General features: G+C 45.2%; 1 protein-coding gene across 1 annotated transcript; it reads right to left on the bottom strand.

Annotated features, from left to right (window-relative positions):
- Window positions 1–2023: 2023 nt before the first annotated feature.
- AIF1 (allograft inflammatory factor 1) lies at window positions 2024–3744 on the bottom strand. Its single transcript, XM_068558015.1, has 6 exons — window positions 3665–3744; window positions 3429–3490; window positions 3265–3331; window positions 2879–2920; window positions 2527–2689; window positions 2024–2219 (listed from the first exon to the last, which is right to left on the bottom strand). Exons 1-6 carry the CDS (start codon window positions 3687–3689, stop codon window positions 2135–2137), a joined length of 444 nt encoding a protein of 147 aa, XP_068414116.1. The 5' UTR covers window positions 3690–3744; the 3' UTR covers window positions 2024–2134.
- Window positions 3745–18776: the final 15032 nt, after the last annotated feature.

The raw sequence follows: 18776 nt of genomic DNA on the forward strand, positions 1-18776 counted from the left end.
TTCCCTCTGCCCAACTGACTCTTCCCCCAGAAACCTGCATGGCTCACTCCTTTATTTCCTTGAAGTTTTTGCTCAGTGTTGGTCACCTGCTCAAAGAGTCCTCTCCTGATTACCCTTTCAAAATTTTAATCTTCCCTGACCATCCTGGCACCCCTCATTCCCTTTAACCTGCTCTACGTTCTCTTTTTTTCATAATACTTGTCATTTTCTAATAGATCATATAAATTTTAAATTATGTTTACTTTTTATTGTCTGTCCTCCTCCCACACCAGTTCCCACAACAGAACGTAAACTTCACAAAGGCAGGGATCTTTGTTTTGTTCACTCTTCTATCCCAAGCACCTGGAATAGGGAATGGAACATAGTTAATGTCCAATAAGTGATTTTTTAAATCTTCTTTAGAGTAGCCCCCGCTCACTGCAACTAGAGAAAGCCCGCATGCAGCAATGAAGACCCAACCCAGCCAAAAAAGAAAAAAAAAAATTCTTCTTATCAAAGTGTGTAATATATATGTGTATTTCATATATATATATGTGTATTTCATATATATATATGAAATTCTGATAACTTTTCATGAACTGAGCAAAACATGTAACCAAAAACAGAACCTTAACTAGCACAAAAGCTGCCTGAGGGCCTCTTGTAGTCACTGCCCTCCCCCAAGGCTAACTATTATCCTGACTTCTAACAATATATATTAGTTTTACTTGCTTTTGTACTTTATATAAATGGAATTGTACAGTAAGGGTTCTTTTATGTCTGCCTTCTTTTGCTCAACATTGTATTAATGAAATTGATCCACATTGTTGCATGTAGTTGTAGTCTGTTCATTCTTATTGCTATATAATAGTAGTCCATTGTGTAAATATAACCCAATTTATTTATCCTGAATGAACAAATTGTTTAAGCTCCAGATCCTTCCTATCCTCCTTGGTGTCGCCAGAGTTGTCGGGAAGATTAAGTGAATTAATACACAGAAAGCATCTACCCAGTGTATAGTAGGTGCTCAGTAAAGCTTAGCTATTAATTTTGTTATATTCAGAAATTTTATTGAACCCACATTGATCTCGTCCTCATCTGAAGTCCTATACAGTTACTGTAGCACTCTTTAGGATGCCAACCTGGCTTTACCATTGGAAAGGGCCAAAATGAATGGCCCTAGGGGCCTGATCTGTCCTTGGTACATGAAACGAGCTGGGCCAATTTGATTCTTGCTTTCCAGGGAGTAAGGAAATCTGAAATAGTGGCCAATGACTGGGAGTTGCTGGAGTTAATGCATCTGGACCCCTTGGAGGAAAAGTCCAGGAATAGCCTCACCAAAGGCCTGGGAACTCTCAGGCTCCTGCCTTCCCTGGAATTGGCTTTTTACCCTTTCTGCCATCCAGGGATCCTGCATCCTCAGAATATGCCCTCAGTACTCTCCTAATACAAGCCCCTTTTCCTTTTATTAGATAGACTCGGTTGTTGTAGCTTGTCCCCAATGGGACCTCAAGGCTCATTTTCACTTAAATTATCAGGCTTTATAGTGTCGTGAATCCTTTACTTAATTCAATAACACCAGTTCTTTCATCTATCCATCCATCCATTCATTCAAGTTTTAAACATTATTGAGGGCTTATGATATCTCAGGCACTGCAGGATAGATCATATTACTCTCATTTTCAAATGAAAGACTCAGAGAGGCTGAATAATCATTGAGGTTACAAAGCTTATAGTCATAGAGAATGCTGGTTCAAGGTAATCCTTGCTCTTCATCATGAGCTTGGATGAGATATTTTTTGTTTGTACATGTCTTTTCATCCCACTTAAATTCCTTGAGGGAGGTCAAGGCTATCTTATACATCTGGAATCCCCCTTGGTGTACAAAACCATCTGCTGTAGTAGACATACTACAGAATTGTTGATGGATTGCTCAGATGGGCAAATCCTTGCTACCCTTCCCTCAAAGACGCTTCACTCCTTCCCAAACCCAGGAAAAAAAAAAATACCCCAAACAGTGACCAAGCTGATCTGTTGATCTGAAGGAGGGTAGTTTATTTAAATTAGTTTAGCTCTGGCTCACAATTTTGTGTTCTTTTTCCATGTTGGAGTCATAGAAGCCCCTTCAATCCCACCACATCTCCTTCACCACAAATCAGGGCAACTCAGAGATAGCCTTCTTGGCTGGGGGACCCGCTGGCTTCTCCTGTTCTCTTGCTCTCTCTTCATACATCAGGATCCTGATGGAGATGGGAAGAGACACAGGGATCAGGGGACAGTCCTCTCAAGAGAATAAATTTTAGGCTGCTGTGAAAGTCCAGGAAAAGGATGAGGTTTGTGGGGGTGGGAGGAGAAGGAGAAAGGGCAGGAGTGGGAGTACTGGGGGCTGTGGGGACCAGACCATGGATGAGGATAGCACCTTGGAAGGGTCTCTCAAAAGACGGAAGAGAAATGCATGCTGAGTAATGTGTAGAAGGTGAACCTGGGGATGGAGGTGGGGGGAGAGGAAACAGGTAAGTATAGGGGAGGTTGGAACTGGACCCTCACATTTTTAGGATGGCAGATCTCTTGCCCAACATCATCTTGAGAAAGTCAGAGTAGCTGAAAGTCTCCCCAGGGCCGCTGGATACCTCCCTGATTAATTTCTTTAGCTCCAGGTGGGTCTTGGGGACCTCAAGTTTCTCCAGCATTCGCTTCAGGGACATGATATCTGGAGGCAGAGGATGGGGGTAAGAAGAGGGGGAGCCTCTCTCACTCTGTCGCCTCTACCTCCTCATCCCCATTCCCCTTCCTGCCCTGGTCGATGGGCCCTCTCCCGAACCATTGGGAATGGAGCACTGTGGGAAAGACCTCCCTCTTCCTAGATCTGCACACTCCCCCAGGATCACCCTTTTCTCACCGATATCTCCGTTTCCATTCAGGTCAAACTCCATGTATTTCTCTGGGTGAGGGGAGAAAGCAGAGAGGGTAAGCACTGGCTGGAGGGTCCCAGGCAGGGGCAGGGCAGGGATTGACCGAGTGCTAGGTGTCGGGGGAAGATGAAGAAGAGGTGGGGCAGGTAGAGGAAGTGTGAAGGTTGGGAGGCTGAGGGCCCTGGTACGGTGTAGGGAACTAGAGGGGCTCCTGAGAGGGGCAGGCCGGGGAAAAGGACTAACCAGGGTGGCGATAGAGGCAGCCTTCCTTTTTCCCACCCCAAAAGTCAACTTCGTTTCTGCCATCTGCTCTCTTCCTGGGGAAATGCTACCCTCCTCACCCCCTTCTCCACCCCTATAGTTTTCCCCTCACTCTTGAAGGCTTCCAGTTTGGAGGGCAGGTCCTCGTCACTGCTATATTTGGGATCATCCAGGAATTGCTGTGGGGGAAAGCAAGAACCTGGGTAGGCCCTCCTGGTCACACACCACTGCCCCCCACCCCGCCCCCCGGCCCCGCACCTTAGTTCTTCCTTTTACCTTGTTGATTTCACTGAGTCGCTCTTCTTGCTGGGCCTTCAGCAGCCCAAAGGCTTTTCCTCCTGAAGGGGTGCAAAGGTTAATGTAGCCTCACTGCCCCCTGCCTCTCCTCACCCCCAAGCCCAGCCTGAAGCCATCACAATTCTGCTTTCATGGGCCAGATTCCCAGCCCCCAGCCCAGGACTGTCCACCTCCTTTCTCCCGTTTTAGGATGCTGCCTATTCCACCTTCCCTACCCTGTAAATCCCTGGTTTGGCTCATAGCTCAGCAGATGCTGGAGGAGACAGACCAGGCTGGGCGCCTCTCTGTCTGCCAGCTGTCCTCTCCCACCAGCTTCCTGGAGGCCTCCCTCCCAAACTTCCCCTTTCCCCTCATTCCCTCCTCCTCTGAGTTCCAGGCCTCACTTCCCCATCAGCTTCTGCTGACACTAGCACCCAGGAAGAAGGGGGAGCTGGGTGTAGAAAGGAGATGAGAAAACAACATTCTCCTTAATTCCTCTTAAGGGGAACCCAGTGTGCGTGTGAAAGAAATATTTCGATAAGCCACCAAAGGAGTGGGGGAAGGTCAGTAAGACCCCAGGGAGCGTTTATTCTCAGGAACAAAGAATCTCTGAACAGGTCTGGAGGTTCAGGTGACTGAGGCCCAGGTTTCACAAGTCTGGACACGCAGGTTTGGATAGGGAGCTGAGGAAAGGCTGACTGAATTTTTCTGCACTGTGGATGGGAGAAGAACCTGAAGTTGCTGGCAGATCTGGGAGGGTGGCAAGATGGGTGCAGGGTCTGGAAAGGGAGAGGTACTTCACTTCCCACCTGGCAGCTCCAGAGAGGCACTTGGAAATATGGAAGTGTCTGACAAAGGAGTCTTTGTTTGCTTTAGGATGTACAATGTAATCCCCTCATCTTATCTCCTTTGAAATTTTTAGTAAAATCTACAGAGCTCTGGAATTTGAGAATTTCAGTAGATTCTTTGGGGGAATTCCCTGGTGGTCCAGTGGTTAGGACTGTGGCGCTGTCACTGCCGAGGGCCTGGGTTCAATCCCTGGTGGGGGAACTAAAATCCCACAAGCTGCATGACACAGCCAAAAAAAAAAAAAAAAAAGATTCTTTGGAGGCCAGTGGTGCTGAGAGAGATAGCATTGGTGGACACAAGAGCCAGGGGGTGAGGCCGACATTAGGGGTGGGGCGGTGCTGGTCACTGTGGGTTCAACAGAGTGGGGAGTAGCCTCTGATAAATGTCCTCCCTAGGCACACTCTTTATCCCCTTTGCTACTCTTTTTGGCTAGTGGCTTCTAGGGGAGGCCAGGACAGTGCGTCCCCCTCACTGAGACACTTTAGTCTAAACTCCCCGCCCCAAGCTCCAGCCACTCTGCCCCAGCACTGATGGGCACACCTTTCCTTCTCTCCCCCGCCCCCAACCTATTTCCTCTTCTGCAGCTGGGAGTCTTCATTTCTCACTGCCCTCTCCCTGACCCACATGATTGGGGGAGATGCTGATGGGGACTCTGGCCTCTTGAGTTCCCTTTATCACAGCTTCCTCTCCCCCTGAGGAGAAAGCTGCAACCCTGCCCTCCCGATGGTCTTGGTGCCTAGTGGGGGGAATCTATTTTTTTATTCATACATTCATTCAACAAATATTTATTGAGTGCTTACTATATATGCCAGGCACCTTTCTAGGGCTAATGAAACAAATAAATGTAAACTCTTCTCCTCATGGACAATCTAATTGGGGGAGACAGACAATAAAAATAAACAAGTATATTAAAGGTGGTAGGTGCCTATGGAGAACAAAGTAGGGAGGGAGATAGGAAGGGCTGCGCGAACTGCAGATTTAAATAGGGTGCTTAGGGAGGCTTCTCTGATAAAGTGATATTTGAGCAAAGATTTCAAGGAGGTGAGGGAACAAGCCACGTGGATATATAGGAGGGGAGCATTTCAGGCAGAGGGAACAGCAAACGCAAAGGTCCTAAGGTGAGGACGTGTCTGGATGTCTGAGTATTCGTGAAGCAGCAGGAAGGCCAGTGTAGTGGAGCCAGGTGTGTGAGGGGAAGCAGAGGCAGGAGGTGAGGTCAGATTGCATAGGGCCTTGTAGGCCATTGGGAAGAATCTGGCTTTTATTTGGACTGAGATTGCGTCCCAGAGTAGTCTTTCCCTCGCGGGTGGCTTGGCAGACTACCAAGGTGAGATAGAGCTTAGATGCTCAGAAAAACTTCCTGGGAAAGAGAAAGTGACAGCTGCTCTGACCAAGGGACAAAAATGAAGTGTAAAGAGTAACTAGAGGGCTTCCCTGGTGGCGCAGTGGTTGAGAATCTGCCTGCCAATGCAGGGGACATGGGTTTGAGCCCTGGTCTGGGAAGATCCCACATGCCGCAGAGCAACTGGGCCCATGAGCCACAACTACTGAGCCTGCGCATCTGGAGCCTGTGCTCCGCAACAAGAGAGGCCGCGACAGTGAGAGGCCCGCGCACCGCGGTGAAGAGTGGCCCCCGCTTGCCACAACTAGAGAGAGCCCTCACACAGAAACGAAGACCCAACACAGCCAAAAATAATAATCAATAAATAAATTAATTAAAAAAAAAAAAAAAGAGTAACTAGATGGGCAAGTGAGTGGCGAATGAAACTCAGCATAAGCACAGATGTGGGAAAGCCTGTGAAGAACAGAGATGCGAGAAGACACCTCCCACCAAAACCCAGGGGCCGGCCCGCTGGACCAAAGGGAGGGCAAGCTCACAGTCCACAGTCAAGGCTGAAGGGGAGGTGGGGCCTCTGGGCAGAGAGCTGCCAGGGAGCAGCTGTGAACCCAGAAATAAGGGAAGTAGGTAACTCTGTGACAGCCTGCAAAATCTAGCTCTGAGGAGAGACATGCAGAATCTCCTTAAAGCAGTGGTTCTCAGCGAGTGGTCCTTCCACCAGCATCACATGGAAACATGTTAGAAACGCACATTGTTGGGCCCCATCCCAGACCTACTGAATCAGAAACTCTGGGGGTGGGGTCCAGCAATAGCTTTTTAACAAGTGCCTCAGATGATTCTGATACACACTCAAGTTTGAGAGCCATGGGCCCTAAAGCAAGAGAGTGACTCCCAAGCCTGCAGGGCTTACTGTCCTCACTGAAGGTGTCAACATGGCTTAAGTACGTGTCAGTGGGTGGTGGGGCTGGTGAGTCTTGGAGGCAGAAAAAGGAGGAGTCACTGAGGCCAGAGTTGTTAGTGTCCAGCCAAGCAGTCAGGGAGAGAATGCTGAGCTGGCTCAAGAAATGACCCGCTAGAACCCTGTGAGGTTAGAGCCCCTTACAGGACTGGCACCGTGTTGCTAAGTGTCCCTGATATGGTTCCACACTCTCCAGGGGAACTCCTGGTTAGAATTAGGCCCGCTGTGTACCTACATGAAGAAAATACACTGGCCAGAAAGCTTGTCTGTGCATGGGGGTGGGGGGGCCTGGATGTCTTCTGTTTGCCCCTTCATTTTCCCTCTCCCACTCTGTTCTCTGCCCCAGGAGACTAACCTGTACAGACTATATCAAGGGCACCTCTGGCTTCTAGCTGTCTTGGCTGATGGGGAGCCTGGCAGGAAAACAACAGGAGGGAGGACATTAAGGGTATTCATTCCTTTGGCTCCCTTCCCACAAGGTCACCTCAGGCTGGCTGACACCTCCATCTATGGGCAATGCTCCTCTCCAGGCAACCTGCTCTACATGATGCTGTCCTTTTCCAGGTTTCAGAAGCCCAGGAAATAACTTTCAGGTGGTCTGTGAATTTGGAAAAGAAAAAAATGTACAACCTCTTCTCACGTCCAACATTACATGTGTTGCCTTGTCAAAGACCACTTCACAGTTTAAAGTTCTTACTCAAGCCAACAACATCTTTTGCACTGATATATCTTTATTAAAGTCTAACTTCAACTTGCCTGTATTTCTTTTTTTAATATTTATTTATTTATTTGGCTATGCCGGGTCTTAGTGTGGCACGCGGGATCTTTCATTGCGGCATGTGGGGTCTAGTTCCCTGACCAGGGATGGAACCCGGGCCCCCTGCATTGGGAGCGTGGAGTCTTACCCACTGGACCGCCAGGGAAGTCCCAACTTGCCTCTATTTTAAATCTCTTGTCTTTTAATGTGGTAATAAGTACATGTTTTTTTCTATCCCAATATTTTATTAGTATTCTGATAACTGGAGCTCAGTGTAATTGTTTTACTTTGTTATATATTTTTTATTTTACACTTTACCAGAATGCCGAAGAGATCTGTGGCACAAAATGAGTAAAAACCACTGCTGTAATCTCTCCTCCCCTCATCCCTTTGGGCCGGGGTTACAATATGCCTTGTGATTCACGTATACCTGACCCACACCTTTGTAAATAAACTATCTCTGGGCACTTCCCTGGTGGTCCAGTGGCTAAGACTCTGCGCTCCCAATGCAGGGGGCCTGGGTTCCATCCCTGGTCAGGGAACTAGATCCCACATGCAGCAACTAAGAGTTCGCATGGCACAACTAAAGATCCCGCATGCCGCAGCTAAAAAAAGATCCTGCGTGCTGCAACTAAAGATCCCGCGTGCTTCAACTAAGACCCAGCCCAGCCAAATTAAAAAAACAAAACAAAACCGTCTCCTCAAATGAACCAAATTTGAGAACCTGAATGGATACAGTGTACATGTGTGTATGGGGGGAGTGTGGGGGGCTGGGAAGAAACGGATCTCTGCTGCAGCTCTATTTCTTATTGTAAATGAACAAAAGGGCATCCTGGTGTTTGCACCAGACTCAGGGGCTTGGTTAACAAGAGGCTTTCCCTGAGGCGGGAAAACAAGTTAGGATTCTGAGTCTACAAGGGACAGCTCTGTAGAACCATAACCGACTCACCAACATTGCTTTTGCCAAAAAGTCTTTTCTTTTCTAAAAAGCCTCCTGTAGGGCTTTGAGGGAAATGTGGCAGCCGTTTATTTCTAAATTTCCCCTCTTGACGCCTGTAAAGAGATTGGAAACACACACACACACACACACGTGCACGCGTGCGCTACATTTTCAGTGAAGCTAGGAGATACAGAGTACCTACAAACTCTGATTTATGTGTCTGTGTGACCAAATTCCCCGCTGAGCAGGCATTCCCCAGGAGTGCCTCTGAGAAGAGCAGGGGAGTAGGGAGGGTCCCAGTGACTGCTAAAAAAAAAAAAAAAAGCAAATATTCCTTCCTAGGAGGAAAGGCCTCACCCCTGGAGGGAAAAGCTGAGGGCAGTGCTGACTGAACAGATTCAAATACCCGTAAAGGTGGAGAGAGAATGTTTTAAAGCAGCCAAAGGGACCCAGATGTGGCAGCAAAATTCTCCTAATATTAAGTGCACCACCTTAGGTGCACTTGGGAGATGGCAGCCTGTGAGGTCTCCTGTGAAATAAAGAAGCCTAAGGTTGGGGGTAAATGCTTACTTAACTGAGAGAGGTTCTCAGAGGCCAAGGAGGTAGTGGCTACACAGAGGTGCCAAATTTAAGGAAATAATCCATTGTGATGGCAAAAGAGGAGTCCTTGAACTTGTAAGTCTGGAAAGCCATCCTGACCCCCCACCAAATGTCCTCCTGTTAATAATTTAGAAAAATCTAGCTCATTTAAATATGAGTGGAACTTCCCCAGTGGCGCAGTGGATAGGACTCCACGCTCCCAATGCAGGGGGCCCGGATTCGATCCCTGGTCAGGGAACTAGATCCCACATGCATACCGCAACTAAGAGTTTGCATGCCACAACTAAGGAGCCCACGAGCTGCAACTGAGCCCGCCTGCCGTAACTAAGGAGCTCACGTGCCTCAACTAAGACCTGGTGCAACCAAATAAATAAATAAATACTAAAAAAACCCCTAAACTGATAAGCTTTTAAAAAAAAAATGAGTAACAAAAAGAAATGACCAGGGCTTCCCTGGTGGCGCAGTGGTTAAGAATCCACCTGCCAATGCAGGGGACACGGGTATGAGCCCTGGTCCGGGAAGATCCCACATGCCGCAGAGCAACTAAACCCGTGTGCCACAATTACTGAGCCTGCACTCTAGAGCCCGCGAGCCACAACTACTGAGCCCGTGTGCCACAACTGCTGAAGCCTGTTCTCCTAGAGCCTGTGCTCCACAACAAGAGAAGCCACAGTAAGGAGAAGCCTGTGCACTGCAACGAAGAGTAGCCCCCGCTTGCCGCAACTAGAGAAAGCCCGCGTGCAGCAACGAAGACCCAACGCAGCCAAAAATAAAATAAATAAATAGATTTATTAAAAAAAAAAAAAAGAAATGACCAAAGCATCTGTTCAATTAACTATGAAAAAAAAGGTAAAGAAGAAGAACACAATTTTCCAACAGATGACAACACACCAGAAATGTATTGCCAAAAGCAGGTGGAAACTGTGGCCCAAAATTCCATCATGAATTGAAAAACAACAAAACTTAGCATAGCCTTTTAACAGTGAAGGAAGGCCACATATCAGAAATCCAAATACTCCCACAAGAAATGATGGTTAACAGAGGGTACTAATAGGAACACGAGGAAATGTATACAAAAAAAAAAAAAAAAGACAAAGCCATTTCAAAAACATACACTAAATTTCACTGGCGAAGAGAGGCATTTGTTATACAGTCCTAATTTTTAAAATCATAAATGACTGTTGTGAAATGATTTTTTTTCTATTTTAAAAATTTGAGTAGTTGTTTATCATAAACACCTTTTGTAAAATGCTTTTATTGTATTGATTGAGATGGTCATATGAATTTTCCTCCCTCATCTCTTCATGCATTGAGTTGTATGAATGGAAACTAGGTATTGTTTGGTTAAGGTTTTTTTGTTTTTGTTTTTGTTTTTGTTTTTTTTGGCCATGGTGTGCAGCATGCGGGATCTTAGTTCCCTGACCAGGGATCGAACCCATGCCCCTTGCAGTGGAAGCATGGAGACCTAACCACTGGACCACCAGGGAATTCCTGATTAAGTTTTACATTATTTAGTCAATTCTGGTTTAGGTTTGCTAATATTTTTAAGTTTTTTTTTTTCTTGCATCTATGTTCGTGAGGGAAATTGTTTTATAATCTTCCTTTCTCAAATTGTCCTTGCCTCTAAATCCTCTCCTGAAACATAATGTAGACATATGATTGTGCAGTACGTGGAATTCTCAATAGACTCTCTGCATAAAAAGAAATTAGATCTGAAGCAATTGTGAAAAATGTTAACATCTGACAAAGCTAGGCACTGGGTACATAGGTATTCATTATATTATTCTCTATTAATATTTCAAATGCTGAAAATATTTCATGATAAAAATCTAAAAGAAGGGACTTCCCTGGTGGCGCAGTGGTTAAGAATCCGCCTGCCAACGCAGGGGACACAGGTTTGAGCCCTGCTCCAGGAAGATCCCACATGCTGCGGGGCAACTAAGCCCGTGCACCACAACTACTGAGCCTGTGCCCTAGTGCCTGCAAACCACAACTACTGAGCCCACATGCCACAACTACTGAAGCCCACGTGCCTATAGCCCGTGCTCCGCAACAAGAGAAGCCACCACAATGAGAAGCCCATGCACCACAATGAAGAGTAGCCCCTGCTCACAACAACTAGAGAAAGCTCGCACGCAGCAACGAAGACCCAGTGCAGCCAAAAATAAATAAATAAATAAATAATAAATTAAAAAAAAAAAAAAAAACCTAAAAGAAAACAGAGTGCTACTAGGCACCAGTCAGAATAGCTAAAATTAAAAAGACTGACAATACCAAGTGCTGACAAGGGTGTGGAGCAACTGGAACTCTCATACACTGCTGGTGGGAATGTCAAATGTTACAGAGACTCTGGAAAATGGTTTGGTACTTCATTATAAACATAAACATAGAATTACCATAAGACTCAGCCATTTTACTCTTAGATATTTACCCCAAAGAAAGGAAAACGTATGTCCACACAACGATTCATATACAAAATGTTCATGGCAGCTCTATTCATAATATCTTTTAAAAGATTGGAAATAGCACAAATATCCATCAACAGGTAAATGGATAAACAAATTATGGTACATCCACACAATGGAATACTACTCATCAATAAGAAGGAATTAACTACTGACACATGCAACAACATGGATGAATCTCAAAAAACATGCTGAGCAAAAAAAGCAAGATGCAAAAGGATACATACTGTATGATTCCACTTATGTGGAAGTTTAGAAAGACAAATCATCTAGAGTGACAGAAAGAGAATCAGTGGTTGCCTGGGAAGGGACACAGTGGAAATTTTTAGGGTAATAATATCTTTTATACCTTGATTGTGATAGTGCTTACACTATCATTTGTCAAAACTTATCAAAATGTACACTTAAAATTGGTTCTTTGATTATATGTAAAGTATACTTTAATAAAACTGATTTTTAAAAGTTATTTATTTAAAAAAAATTGTCCTTGCCTGGCTTTTGTAGCAAGGTTATATTAATCTCGTGAAGTAAGTTGAGAAACTTTTCCTGTTTTCTGACCACTAGAATAATGTTTTTTTGGCGGGGGGTGCTGCGTTGGGTCTTCATTGCTGCGCAGGAGCTTTTTCTCTAGTTGTGGTGAGCAGGGGCTACTCTTTGTTGTGGTGTGCGGGCTTCTCATTGCGGTGGCTTCTCTTGTTGCAGAGCACGGGCTCTAGGTCTGAGGGCTTCAGTAGTGGCAGCATGCAGGCTCAGTAGTCGTGGAGCACAGGCTTATTTACTCCTCGGCATGCGGGATCTTCCCGGACCAGGGATCGAACCCATGTCCTCTGCATTGGCAGGCAGATTCTTAACCACTGCACCACCAGGGAAGTCCCTAGAATAATTTTTATATGACTGGAATGATCTCTGTTTTGAAGCTTTCATAACTATCTGGGCTTGATGATGTTTTTGGTGCTTAAATTTTGAACATCTGATTCAATTTCTTTAATGGTTATAGCTATATCAGGCTGCTAATTTTTTCTTGAGTCAGTTTTGGTCATATATTTTTCTAGAAAATTATTCATCTTATCAAAGTTTGCAATCTAAATATCTAGTGTATCAGACATTACATTCCCTATAAATTACTTTTTTTGTGTGTATGTGTATGCCTTTTCTTTTTCTGTTTTACCAGTCTGGTCAGAGATTTTTAATATAAGTAGTCTCTGTAAATATGTATTTGTTTTCTGCTCTATTATTTCTTCGTTTTCTAGTTCATTAATTTCTAAAAGTATCTTTATTATCTTCTTCCTAAATTTTGGGGGATACTCTGTGCACTTTTTCTAATTTCTTGAAACGTCTGTTCAACTCATTGATTTTCAAACTTTCTTTCCTAATCCTCACATTTACTTTCTTCCATGAATTGTTTTAGCTACATCCCACAGTTTAGTTAGGCAGTGTTTTCACTGTCATTCAGTTCAAAAAAAAATTTTTTTTTTTTTTTTGGCCATGCCGAGTGGCTTGTGGGATCTTAGTTCCCCGAACCAGGCCCCGCCGAGTCCTAACTGCTGGACCGCCAGGAAATTCCCAGTTCAAAATATTTTAAATTCCATTATATTTTCTTTTAACATTTGAATTATATAGAAGTAAGTTTTTAAAGTTTACAAATACAGGGACTTCCCTAGTGGTCCAGTGGTCAGGACTCCGTGCTCCCAATGTAGGGGGCCCGGGTTCAATCCGTGGTCAGGGAACTAGATCCCACATGCATGTCGCTGCTAAAGATCTGCATGCTGCAATGAAGATCCCGCACCGCAACTAAGACCTGGCGCAGCCAAAATAAATATAAATAAATAAATAAATAATTTTAAAAGTTTACAAATACATTAGAAATGCATTTTTAAATTTTCCAAATGTATGATAAATATTCTTTGTTACTCTTTTACACTGTCATGGATTTTGGTCAGCAATTGTGTTCTAAATGATTTTGATTATTTTTTCTAAACCTCTCTCTGTGTACCTGAAAACAATGGATATTTTCTAATTATTCTAATATTCTACATAATCCCATTACATCAAGCTTCTTAATTGTCTGCTTTTACTCTTTTATATCTTTAGTAATTATGTGCTTGTTTGATTTATCAGTTTCTGAGAGATGTGAGTTAAAGTCTTCCTCTAATAGTGTAGATTAAATTTTTTTTAAAAAAAGGATCCTTGCACAGAGTGTCCGTGGGCACCCAGGACCACCCAGGAGTGGTCCCAGCCAGCCAGCCTGGCAGAGTTAGGTAAGGCTTCTCAGTGGGTTGGGAGGGGGTGATCAGTCCCCAGAGGAAAAGGAGAGCACTTTGCCAGCCTTGGCTCATTCTCCCACTCAAAGAGAAATGGGGGAGAAAGAGGGTGAGAGATGGGGTGGGGGAAAGAGGTGTCCTGATGGGGAAGGGTGGGAGGGACAATGTGGAGAAAGATGGGAAAGCAGAAAGAGATGTGGAGACAGATGGGGGAAGAGAAAGAGAAATATGGAGAGAGAGGGTGTCTGTCACATGGAAGGTGCTCGCTAAATATTTGTTGAATGAATGAATTAGTGAATAAGCAGACGTTTGCGTGTGCGTGCACATTAGCCTGTGTACATGGATGTGTGTGTGCATGTGTGTGTGAGATGTTTAGAGAGATGCAGCATGTAGATAGAAAGATAGGGAAGAAACAAGTCATATTAATAAAGATGGTGAGACAAAAAATAGAGTTGTGGACAGAGATATGAGAGATAAGGAGAGAGGTAAGGGAAAGAGAGATCAGAGAAGATGAAGATAGGATGTCTAGCACATGGAAGGCACTCAGTAAAGGCATAGTTGAATAGATGGATGAGCCCTGATGCTCAGATAGGGAGGCGTGGAATGGATATTGAGAAGAAACCCACTATCCATCGGAGAAGCAATTGTCCTAGTTTCATCCTGAGATGATGAGGACCTTAACTAGCAGTGAGAATCAAAAGGCAGAGAAAGATGCTTAGATATCTCAGAGGCAGAATGGATAGCACTTGGGGTTTGTTTGGATGGGGGAATGGAGGGAGAAGGCAGAATAGGATAAGTCCCAGGATTTTGCTTTGAGTGACTGGGTAGATTGTTTCCATTCACTGGGGTGGGGAATATAGAAGGCTGACCTGGTTTGGGTAGACACTGATGATTTTGAAATGCCTGTGGAACATTCTGGAGGAGATGTCTAGAGGGAAGTTAGATAATCTGGACTCAGATCTCAGAAAGAGGCCTGAGGTTAAGGTACAAATTTAGATGGAGATATAGACTGGGGACTCGACAGAGACTAGCAGTAGTTAAAACTGCGGCTATGGACTTCCCTGGTGGTGCAGTGGTTAAGAATCCATCTGCCAATGCAGGGGACATGGGTTCGAGCCCTGGTCCGGGAAGATCCCACATGCTGCGGAGCAACTAAGCCCGTGTGCCACAACTACTGAGCCTGCAAGTCACAACTACTGAGCCCGCGTGCCACAACTACTGAAACCTGCACGCCTAGAGCCGGTGGTCTGCAACAAGAGAGGCCACCGCAATGAGAAGCCCGTGCACCGCAATGAAGAGTAGCCCCCGCTCACCGCAACTAGTGAAAGCCCGCACAGCAACGAAGACCCAACGCAGCCAAAAATACATGCATACATACATACATACATAAATGTATTTATTTAAAAAAAACACAAAACTGTGGCTATGACAGAATTGCCTAGGTAAGCCCATAGTATATGCTCAGTTGAATGAAAGTAGGAGAAACATCCCGGAAGTCTTCCAACAGGAGAATGGTGTGAAAGCACATGTGGGGGGTACAGGAGTTGGGAGGGACTCAGGTCTGATTGTTTTTATGTCCCTGTGAAAGAAGAGGTAAGATGGAGAAAAGATCCAAGGTATAGGTCATGTAGAGTCAAGGTGATGGATGGAGTGGACAAGGTGAAGGAACTGTGAAATTAGTGTATTTAAAAGTAATTTGCGGGCTTCCCTGGTGGCACAGTGGTTGAGAATCTGCCTGCCAATGCAGGTGACACGGGTTTGAGCCCTGGTCTGGGAAGATCCCACATGCCGCGGAGCGACTAGGCCCGTGAGCCACAACTACTGAGCCTGCGCGTCTGGAGCCTGTGCTCCGCAACACGAGAGGCCGCGATAATGAGAGGCCCGCGCACCGCGATGAAGAGTGGCCCCCACTTGCCGCAACTAGAGAAAGCCCTCGCACAGAAACGAAGACCCAACACAGCCATAAATAAATAAATAAATAAATAAATTAAAAAAAAAGAAGACCTTAAAAAAAAAATACACTTTAAAAAAAAAAAAGTAATTTGCAAGTTGTGTGCAAGAATGTTCATAGGAGATGTACTCATAATATCAAACCAATAGAAATAATCCAATTGTATACCATCAGGTGAATGGATAAACAAACTGTGGTACATCCATATAATGAAATACCACTCAGCAACAAAAAGGAACAAGCCACTGACACCTGGAACAACATAGATGAATTTCACAGACATTATGCAGAATGAAGGAAGCCAGATACAGTACTGTATACTATATGATTCCATTTGTATGAAGTTCAAGAACAGATTAAACTAATCTATAGGGGTATAAATCAGTAGTTGCTCCTGGGAGGGGGAGGGGATTGACCAAAGAGGGGCATAGGAGAGTTTCCTGGGGTGGTGGAAATGATCTGTATCTCAATTGCAGTGCTGTTTACATGGGTGTATATATTTGCCAGAGGTCATCAAACTGTACACTTAAGATCTATGTACTTTACTATATATATATTTACATCTGTATATAATGTCGTATACATGGACATTAAATCTTCCAGAGAGATGGCAGAGATTGAAATAGAGAGGAAGCTGGAGAGTCGGGCGTCTGCTCTTGGTGAATGTGAGGGAGTTGGACAATGACAGCAAGAAGGAGAGGCCAAAGGAGGTGGGGTGAACCTCAGAGGAGTCATGGTCAGAGGGTGAAAGTATAGCCTGAGAACCGTTAATTAGTTGAAAAATATTTATAAGGACTCAGCTGGAGGAGAAGTCACCCAAGTCTCACCCTTGACAACACATAGAGGAGGAAACACCAGGTGAGATGGGATCACTTGTGCTGGGATTCCAGAATCTCTTCTGTTTTTTTCACTCCTTTTCCTGCTCTAAGCTCTAAGTTGGGAGTTTGTTGGCCCTGACCACCCTCAAGGCAGCCCACAGCTGGATGTTAAAGCAATCAGACCAGAGACCTGTGTACATCCATTTCACAACTTTCCTACTTGTTGCCTTTCTTCTTGAGTACCTGGTAAAAGTTTCTTTTGAAAAGTTACATCCTTGAGTTTGCTGAGCGGATTAGCACAGCAGTTCCCATCCCACAGGTTAAAGTTCCCTAGAGGGTCTCAGATTTATTGAAAGGGTCCTTGAATCCACACATACACCAGGATTTATTCTAGATGGACTTTAAAAAAAGCCAAGTACTGTCTTCATAATCCACAACAGTTTTGGATATTGGAAATCTTAGGTGGACAAAAGAGGTTGAAAGAGCAAAACACCTTTGAGTTCAGGCCCAGCTATAATCTTGGTCATTCTAGCCCAGGACTGGGGAGGAGATAAAGCCTAACACACACTGACCCTCCACTACAGTGGAGTCTGAAAACTGACAGACGCTACTCCCATTTTACAGATATGTAAGTAGGGGAACCATGATTCCTATTTACGTTGACTTGGCTTCTAAGCTGCATTGCCCTGGGACATGGCCATGTGATTAATTATATGCCCTGTGAAATATGGAGTTTTATCCTCAGGCCAGTTGCCCATTCCAGCCCCTCACCCCCACTCCACTGGTGGTGATCTTCCCTCCCTCCCCAAACCATGGGGTTCTCACAGTTGAGTACAAGAGACAATTTGCTCCACATTGACCCTTTGGGGATGGGGATGGGGCGTTGATAGGACAAGGCAAGGTAAGGGACAGGGCAGAAGCTGGAATTAAGGCCCAGTTGAGAAAAGCCACATATTGGTGCCTCAGGCCTCCCTCTTCTCTGTGACCACCAGGGGGCAGCCCTTGCCTTGCCATGGCACCTCATTTCCACACCCTCTGGTTAGATGGCCCTGAGGAGGCAGCCACTCCACTAAAAGAGAATGGCTGAGTCAGTCCTTCCCAGATTGTGAGGTACCGTGCTTGTCTAGGTGGTTCAGAGAGGTTCAATAATTTGTTCAAGATTATGTAACTAGTTTGTAGGGGAGCTGATCACAGCCTGACTTCAAGCCAGCATTCTTAACCATAAAATTACTACTTCTCCAAAAATGCTCCAGATCATTGCGGTGGAGATTAGGACTGCACGATCTATGGCTGTATTGTGAAAACAGCGAGAAACTCGGACAGAAAGAAAGAATATGTACTGATATAAAAGGAGCCAGAGGGAAAATGTGTGGCGAGGGCTGGGCGGGCTTCACCCAGCATATTACACATCATCCTCTATTCTCTGTGCTGTGTTATCTCATGTAGGTGTGTAATACGTATGCAAGAGTGTGTTGCATACTCTTGTACTAATCCCTGCATAACCTGGGAGTTACGTGTAACATAATGGTGTAACCTAATGTGTATTTCATTTGGGTCTGTCAAAATGCATTTCATGTAATGGAGGCACTTTGTGATTTCTCAATGTTAGCTAAATAATGAATAAAATAAAAAATGAGTGAATTGACCAGTGGGTGATAAATCTGTGCAGAACACACCTGGTAAAGCAGACCTCTGCAAGAAGTGTATTCCTTTAACAGGGATCTGAATGTGAATGAACCCAAACTTCCCCATCAGTGGCACTCACTCTGCCAATCCACCCAAGTCAGCACATCCTAAGTGAAACAGGGTGATTGCTACGCAAATGCAGCTTCCAGACAAAGTCCCTGGCAACTCCCTGCCGCCACCAATCAGCTGACTTCTGCTAATCCTCTCACTTATAGAATTTCTAGAGCAGCCCTGGGGGAGGGCCGGACTCGAAGGAAGGGAATAGATGGGGTGGACCTGGGCACTACTGAGCCAAGGGGAGGGGAAGTAGGTTAGCTCTGAGCCCAGAAAGGCTCTTGGAGGCTAATTCTTGGTAAAGGGTTGGTCTTCTTGAACCTCAAAAAATAGGGGAACCACATCCTGGTCTCACCCGTCCACCCACCCACCCTAGCATTACCGGCCATCTAAGCCCCACCCTCCCCCTCAAACACTTAGGCAACATGCCCACATGCTGCCCCCACCTCCTAACGACCCAGATATCACCGTCAGCAGCATCCTCTTTCCTCAGGGAGGTGTGCATCTGATGCCCGAGGCCCTAGGGAGTTGAGGTCCTTTGTAAGTGATGTGTGAGTCCTGTGTGTCACAGGAAGCTCCCCACCCCCATCCAGTGACCAAAGTCCTGGTCAAAACTAGTGGGTTGTTTTCCTCCACCCAGACCTCACTGCTCATGTCCCCCTCGTCAACA

Source organism: Eschrichtius robustus, chromosome 12, assembly GCF_028021215.1.
Source record: "Eschrichtius robustus isolate mEscRob2 chromosome 12, mEscRob2.pri, whole genome shotgun sequence".
NCBI lineage: Eukaryota > Metazoa > Chordata > Mammalia > Artiodactyla > Eschrichtiidae > Eschrichtius > Eschrichtius robustus.

Bases quoted from the DNA above. Each gene is read 5' to 3' on its own strand.
- AIF1 (XM_068558015.1), bottom strand. From the start codon at position 3,689: ATGAGCCAAACCAGGGATTTACAGG. The intron at 2,921-3,264 runs GTGAGGGGAAAA...CCCCTCACCCAG, and splicing joins CAAACTGGAAGCCTTCAAGA to AGAAATACATGGAGTTTGAC. The intron at 2,220-2,526 runs GTGAGGGTCCAG...CATCTCCATCAG, and splicing joins AGATCTGCCATCCTAAAAAT to GATCCTGATGTATGAAGAGA.